At 41.2% G+C, this 7975-nt stretch overlaps 1 protein-coding gene across 2 annotated transcripts; it reads right to left on the bottom strand.

The window, feature by feature from the left end:
• Window positions 1–1467: 1467 nt before the first annotated feature.
• On the bottom strand, window positions 1468–5510 carry LOC125528496 (protein FAR1-RELATED SEQUENCE 3-like). 2 transcript variants are annotated; one of them, XR_007292402.1, is made up of 3 exons: window positions 4609–5506; window positions 2521–4234; window positions 1468–2406 (listed from the first exon to the last, which is right to left on the bottom strand). XR_007292402.1 is itself a non-coding variant. In XM_048692960.1 (3 exons), exons 2-3 carry the CDS (start codon window positions 2583–2585, stop codon window positions 1497–1499), a joined length of 975 nt encoding a protein of 324 aa, XP_048548917.1. In that variant the 5' UTR covers window positions 2586–4234; window positions 4609–5510; the 3' UTR covers window positions 1468–1496. The 2 variants fall into 2 exon arrangements, 1 of the variants encoding a protein (XP_048548917.1); XM_048692960.1 differs by having other exon boundaries at window positions 4609–5510.
• Window positions 5511–7975: the final 2465 nt, after the last annotated feature.

Below are 7975 nucleotides of genomic sequence, written 5' to 3'. Positions count from 1 at the left end.
TTGCTACATCCATAACAATTTTTTGCGGTGGATGGATGTGAACTTTTTGCATTCATCACTCATGCAACTCAAGAATAACGAGTATCATACTTGCTTACTTTTTGTATTCATTTTTTACAGGAAGACATGGCGCGATACCGCATCGATGTGGCATGCAACCTTTTCAGCCACCCAATGAACAATGCCCCAAAGGAGCGGGGCGTTCAACGATGAGTTGGCGGCTTGATTTTCTGGAAGGTTCAAGACGAACAAGCTTGTTTCTTCGTTAGGTCTAGATCATGTCCGAGGTGGTAGCGTTCTGATAGGATTAGAGTAGTGCGTGTTCGTATGTAAACTGTTGATACCTCCAGTAAACATGTGTCCTTTTGGTATGTAAACCGATGATAACTTGATATTTGGATGATGCACTTATGTTTTTAATGGATGCGTTCTACTGTTTGCCAACATGATCATGCGTTGACAATTGTTTTTTGTTTCACTAGTTCTAAAATATGAAAATATTTCAAACTTCATCCATTGAAGTTTCAAGGGAATCTCTGTGCATTTTCCCCCTCAAAACATATTTTCTGAAAAATAATATGTGAATGCTATTTTTTTGTCACACATTTAAATTGCTGGAAGCTCACAGGAAATAGCTACAACCTTCTGTTAGATTTGTTCCAGAGCCAAAATATACTTTTTTACCTGCAAATTAGCTACGTCCCTACAATATTTTTGCTGGAAGCATAATATAAATATGCTTCCTTTCCCAACTTTTGTTGTACAGCTAAATCAACACTTTAAATCATTCAAGGCTTTTTCCTTTTCAAACTTGTTATTTTGCTTCAACCATGTTTTAAAAAGCTTCAACCATGTTTGCAAAAAGCTTCAACCATGTTTCCTAAAAGCTGCAACCATATTTTGAAAAAGTTTCAACCATACTTTGAAAAGGTTACAACCAAGTTTTCAAAAGCTTCAACCATGTTTCCTAAAAGTTGCAACCTTGTTTACAGAAGCTTCAACCATGTTTTTAAAAAGCTGCAACCATGCTTTTCAGAAATCTTCTAAACATGTTTTCTTAAAGCTTCAAACATGTTTTCTAAAAGCTTCAACCATATTTTCAAAAAGATTCAACCATGTTTTTTAAAAGCTTCAACCATGCTTTTCAAAAGCTTAAAACATGTTATTTTTAAGCATGGATCAAGCTGTGGTTACAACAACCATTTAGTACTATTTAAAAAAATAAGAAAAAACCCACATTCTGCTTTTTTAAAAAAATTCTACAAATTTTGGCACCATCATACTACAAAAAGTAAGCTCTCACAAACATATAACAATAAGAATTTTTTTTAAAACAACTCTTGTAAAAAGCAACATTCTGCTTTTTTCAAACCACGCATGTAGTAATATGTTGCAATCCCACAAAACAAACATTCACAGCTAGTCAACACAACTTATTATCATAAGTCATGGGGTGTTACAAGGCAATTCATCATTTTTTCCCTCACGAAAATATCCTAAAGTGTAAGGATTGTTTCGACACCCGGAGCTTTCGCGCTCGCACTCGCAGTAAGAAAAGCTGCAAGGAGTTGGCAATCCTTCACGTTGTGATCTTCATCTTCACAATATTTGCATGGAGTCTTCTTTTTCCTTGGCTTTGGAGCTTTCTTCGTTTTCGTCGTGTCCTTCTTTGCTTTCTTCTTCATTTCATCTTCTCGAATCTCAATTAGTGGTTTCCTGCGCTTCTCTTTCTCCTTTGGCCTCCCCTTCTTTGCTGACTTTGGTGGGTTCCGCAGTCCTACAGGGGGTGGATCCCGCTGACCTGTACTTGGACCCCCTGAGACTTCTTCATTTCCTGCATGACCTTGGCCTTCTTCGTCTCCTGCAAACCCATCAGTTGCTCTAGCTTTTATTGCAGCAACCCCAACACTGCCCTGATCAATTAGCCCAGAGACAAAACTATAAGCTTCATCATTGAAGCAAGCATCAGAAGCGAGTTTCCCAAACTTCCGGCATAGAGAGTTAAACTTTAGGGTGTTTGTCGTGGGGACGCTGAAATGCATAGCTCTATGCCCATCGCCCGGTTCAGGCGCAAGGTCGGTTGCTCTCTTAGACCATCTTGGAAGCATGTAAGTCGTAGGTATCGTTCGCACATTCAGGTGCACCATGACACGGATGATATGTGGGCAGATCAGCCCACACATCTCAAACATGTTGCAGGTGCACATGTATGCCTGATCTTTAGGAGCAACACGCACCGTGTACACTTTTGGGTTGACGCCATAATTTGCAACAAGGCGAAACCAGATGACATCCCCTTGCAGCTGATATTGCAGACCATAGCCTGTTGATTTAGCCAATAGTTTCTGAAACTTGGAAAATACCTCTCTGGTATAGAAATCTGCAGCTTGCTTTTCAATGTTGTAGCTGCAAACAAAAAAAGCTTTCAACATCAATAAGAATTGCTACATATGTTTCAAAGAAATGCTGCAACCACACTGTGCTGGAAAACTAAAAAATGCTACATGACTTTGGACTTACTTGCCCCAGAGCGGAGGCCTCGTCGCTTCATTGATGAAGCCAGCATTGTCTTCACGATCAAGCATTAGCTCCTGTCAAAGCTCAAACTGCTGGACAAATGTCCAAACCGAGTCTCCATGATGATTTAAAGTCTTGAAGTAGGAATTCAGGCCCTCGGACCGCCCGGTTGTTCCTGTGAATGGGAAGAACTTATTCCTAAAGTACACAGGAGCCCACATCTCCCTGCTGTCCCACATGTTCTTGAGGTGTTTCTTATCATCCACACCAAATGACTCGACCATCTGCTTCCACCGTTCTTCAAACTCCTCAACGGCATCGGAATCATTGATGCAACCATAGAATGCTTCAGCAAAAGGCTCATCCTTGCCCAACATCTTCCCTAGTTTCGTCCTTGCAACCCGGAAGACGTGCCACTTGCAACATCTGTGTGTTGAATGTGGAATACCATTGAGATGGCTTTAGCCATCGCCTGGTCTTGATCAGTCATAATGTTCAACGGATGCTCGTTATTCATTGCCAACATCCATTGCTGGAAGACCCACTTGAAAGTTTTGATGGTCTCATCAGGCAACAAAGCGCACCCCAAGCAAACAGTATGTGTGTGGTTGTTAATGCCAACAATCGCAGCAAAGGGCAAGTTGTAGCGATTGGTGCAAAATGTGGTGTCGAAAAACACACAATCTTTGGACTTTGTATACAAGGCCCTTGTTCTCCCATCAATCCAGAAAAATGCCCTAACAGCTCCATCTTCTTCTAGCTTCGAGAAAAAAAAGTTGGGATTCTCCACTTGTCTTCTCTCAAAGTACTCGATTGTCAGCTCCAAATCACGCTCTGACAGGCCCCTTCGCAGCTTTGCTCTTGCATTTGTCACATCAGTCTTCACATACGGCAAACTCCTAGGATCGCAACACCGTGCATCTCCAAGCAAGCCCATCATATTACCCGTTGATATGTTGCGATAGTGCAGTGAAGTGATGTATTGCATGTCTGCATCAGGGATCTTTCTGTGAGAGCGGCAAAATCTCCGACGCCCCCTTTGCAACATCAGCTGGTGTGTGTGATTGACCTCAAAAACTGTCACAACCCAGCTACCGTCTTTGAGGCTAACACCCATACGAGCCTTGCAATCATATCGCTCCAACCGATTTCTTCGCCTCTTGTCGCTCACATCCATATAGATGCCAGCTTGTTTGCTTGGAGATTTTTTATTACTAGCATAGCTCATATCAACATCATCACTTTGATTTGTTGCAGCCCCGTCAGAAATGCTTCCACCAACATTCTTCGAAGGATCTTTCCGTAAGTGTATACACTCAAAAACTCTATAGATTAGGATGCGCTTCTGTTCCAAGCAATTTTTCCTACTATGCTTTGACGTCACAATGCGAGTTCCAAAGCCCATCTTCGAAGCATATTCATTGTAAACACGCTGAGCTTCTTCAACATTGTCAAAAATCATTCCAACAAAAGGGACAACTGGCTATGATGATATATCTTCGTCTGGTTCATCAACAAGTGTTGCAGCATTTCCATTGGCATTGTCACCGGTCACACGGGCATTGCAATGGTTTGGAGCTGCACCATCCATGTTCAGCCGCAAGGAATCGTCACTATCATGTCCCGGAGTATCATTCAGATCAATGCCATCATCTTCTTCGTGCGCAACATTTTGCATATCATCATCAAGGAAAATCGATGGCTCCACAGCAACATTCTGCAACAAAATAAGCACCCAAGTCAGTTCTTTTTTGCTGCATGAAAAAACATGCAAAAAACGCGAACAAAAAAAATGGATGCAACATGTCAATCACAATTCCAAAACAACTCCTGCATGCAGCATTTTAGAATGTAGCATGTAACATCCAGCAAGTAGCACGTAGCAAATGCAACACATACTTGTAACATTTTACTAGCAGACAGCAGGAAGATGCTAACATTAATTGACAACATATCAGAAACATTACACAAAAATCAAACACAAGTATGTTGAGAACATCTCTTTTTAATCTCATGCTCATCAATTGAAATCAAAGGTTGCAACATTTTTTTGTGAACAAAAGGATCTAGGGTTGCAATTGGAAATCATACCAGATCAATTTCATCCCGGCCATGCCGTGCTGCATCTTGGAAGACCACACCAGGGTTGTAGTACCGTTGCAGCACCGGTCCACTACCACCAGGGCCTTGCCGCCTCAGGGGACTTCGGCCATGAACGGCAGCGGAGCTCGAGCCCAAATCTATGGAGGCAAGGAGGTCATTACGGACGTAAGACATGATTGAAGCAATTCCAAGGCCGCTTGATAGATGGGGAAGCCCCTCCTCGACGTGATTCGGCCGTGGGGAACTTAAAACAGGCGGATCCGGCCGCCGCCGCCGCGGATCGAGGACGGGCAAACGCGGGGGATCCAGCTCCCCTGTTTTTCTCGTTGTGGCTGTTTTGTACAACGGTTGTAACAAAACGTGTTTTTTTTTGCTGCAACAATTGGCTCGGTACACACTCACGCGCGAACCGTTACCGCGCTAACCGCATCTGCCCTTATTTGTATACACACCCCAGGTATTCGAGTATTCAAATGTATATGTATACACCCCGCCTACGAACGCCCACACATACGTACTGCTGTTACACATAGGAATCAATCGAGTGGATCGATTAGCTAGCTATATACATACTACTAGTGGTCTAGTGGTCTAGTACACGTGAGAGTAGATCGAGCGGCTCGATTAGCTAGATAGAGGCTAGCTTTGCTTGCTGGTGGATCGACGCGGCCGTGCTGGAGCACTCACCCGCCGGCGAGGAGGAGCACTGCATCGAGCTGAGCATGGATGGATAGGTTCTGCTGCCGCGAGCTGCTGCTGCTTGCTCCGTTGACTGCTGCTCTTTGAGGAGGCTGCGGCACTTCGGCGTAGGCGGCGGCGGCGTGGAGTGGAGAAGGAGTGGACAGAGAGGAGAGAGAGCCGGTAGCCATTCGGGAGAGGATGGGATATAATAAGGGAGAGAGGGGAGGGAGGAGAGGGGCCAACAGCCGTTCGATTTCAGAAGGAGCGCACGAGATATGCGGCTGAGTTCTTGCCATGTCACTGATCCGTGGCTCAAACGGCTCAGCCAATGAGAAAAAAGCACAGGAGCTACATTATGTGTGTTTCTTTACTAGTACGTTTTCATATTAATTAGGACCCATAATTGCATTATTTTCTCATACATTTTTATCACAGCCTCTAGGTATCATATAAAGACACGCTACCAAGTTTCAAGAATTTCGGAGTTCGTTTGCATTCTCTGGAATTAAAAAACCAACAAACTTTATGTTTGGGTCGAATATTGGTGCCCTTGTGTTTGGAATTCCTTTTTTTCTTGTATATGGTCTAAACATAGACTCAAGAACGCAAATATGAATTTTCAATCAAATTTTGCCAACTTTTTCACGCACTTGTAGTTCAAATTTAAATTATATCCGTTAAATGTCTATAAATGCACTTAATGATTTAAATATAGCAAACGGAACCCGAAAGATACCAAAATTTTACATGGATCAAGTAATGGTGTATATTCAGTGTATAAAAATTTCCAAGACCAACGGATGTAGCAACGGTCGCTTTGCCTTCATACCTTGCTCGTTCCCTCTCGAAAACACGTTTCTTCCTTGGAGACGGTCTAGTTTTCAAGCGATGTACATCACAACTTTTATGAAATGTTCTCAAATTTATAACACAGCATTTAGGTGTCATATGAAGGCACCATGCCAATTTTCATGTTTTTCGAAGTTTGTTTGCATTTTTTGGGATTTATAAACCGAAAAACTACATGTTCGGGATCAAGTCTTGGCACTCTCATGTTTGGAGTTCCTTTCTTTTTATTGCATATGTCCTATACATACACTCAAGAACACAAATATGATTTTTTTTTACCCAACGTTGCCAACTTTTTCACGCACTTGTAGTTCAAAACTGAATTATATCTGTTAAAGATATAGAAATGCTCTTAATGGCTTAAATATAGCAAACGGAGCCCGAAAGATTTCAAATTTTTACATGGATCACGTAATGGTATATATTGAGTGTATAAAAAAACTCAAGGCCAACGGATGTAGCAACGGTCGCGTTGACTTCATACCTCGCTCGTTCCCTCTCGAAAACACGTTTCTTCCTTAGAGACGGTCTAGTTTTGAAGCGATTTACATCACAATTTTTACGAAATGTTCTCAAATTTGTACCACAGCATTTAGGTGTCATATGAAGACACCATGCCAATTTTCATGTTTTTCAAAGTTTGTTTTCATTTCTTGAAATTCATAAACCGAAAAACTACATGTTCAGGATTGAGTCTTGGCACCCTCATGTTTCGAGTTCCTTTCTTTTTATTGTATGTGGCCTAGACATAGACTCAAGAACACAAAAATGATTTTTTAACCCAACTTTGTCAACCTTTTCACACACTTGTAGTTCAAATTTGAATTATATCCGTTAAAGATATAGAAATGCATTTAATTGCTTAAATATAGCAAACGGAGCCCGAAAGATTCTAAATTTTTACATGGATCATGTAATGGTGTATATTGAGTGTAGAAAGAAAATCAAGGCCGACGGATGAAGGAACGGTCGCGTCGCCTTCACACCTCGCTTGTTCCATCTCAAAAACATGTTTCTTCCTCGGAGATGGTCTAGTTTCCAAGCGATGTACATCACAACTTTTACTAAACGTTCTCAAATTTTTACCACAATATTTAGGTGTCATATGAGGGCACCATGCCAATTTTCATGCTTTTCGGAGTTCATTTGCATTTTTTGGAATTTATAAACCGAAAAACTAGATGTTCGAGATCAAGTCTTGGCACCCTCATGTTTCGAGTTCCTTTCTTTTTATTGTATATGGCCTAGACATAGACTCAAGAACACAAATATGATTTTTTAACCCAACTTTGTCAACCTTTTCACACACTTGTAGTTCAAATTTGAATTATATCCGTTAAAGATATAGAAATGCATTTAATGACTTAAATATAGCAAACAAAGCCTGAAATATTCCAAATTTTTACATGGATCAAGTAATGGTGTATATTGAGTGTAGAAAAAAAATTCAAGGCCAATGGTTGAAGGAACAGTTGCGTCGCCTTCACACCTTGCTCGCTCCATCTCAAAAACACGTTTCTTCTTCGGAGATGGTCTAGTTTCCAAGCGATATACATCACACCTTTTACGAAATGTTCTCAAATTTTCACCACGGTATTTAGGTGTCATGTAAGGGCACCATGCCAATTTTCATGCTTTTCAGGGTTCGTTTGCATTTTTCAAATTTTATAAAAAGAAAAAGTACATGTTCGGGGTCAAGTCTTGGCACCCTCATGTTTGAAGTTCATTTATTTTTCTTGCATATGGCCTAAACATAGACTCAAGAACACAAGTATGATTTTTTTAACCTAACCTTGTCAACTTTTTCACACACTTGTAATTCAAA

This window comes from Triticum urartu, chromosome 1 (assembly GCF_003073215.2).
Source record: "Triticum urartu cultivar G1812 chromosome 1, Tu2.1, whole genome shotgun sequence".
NCBI classification, from domain to species: Eukaryota; Viridiplantae; Streptophyta; class Magnoliopsida; order Poales; family Poaceae; genus Triticum; species Triticum urartu.
The sequence above is the reverse complement of the archived record's forward strand: the minus strand, read 5'-3'. Positions and strand labels throughout refer to the sequence as shown.

What these genes read in the sequence shown, in the direction of transcription:
- LOC125528496 (XM_048692960.1), bottom strand. Translation starts at nt 2,585, where the DNA reads ATGCTTGATCGTGAAGACAATGCTGGCTTCATCAATGAAGCGACGAGG. An exon ending in AGGCCTCCGCTCTGGGGCAA is followed by an intron (nt 2,407 to 2,520) that starts GTAAGTCCAAAG and finishes TTTTGTTTGCAG; the next exon opens with CTACAACATTGAAAAGCAAG.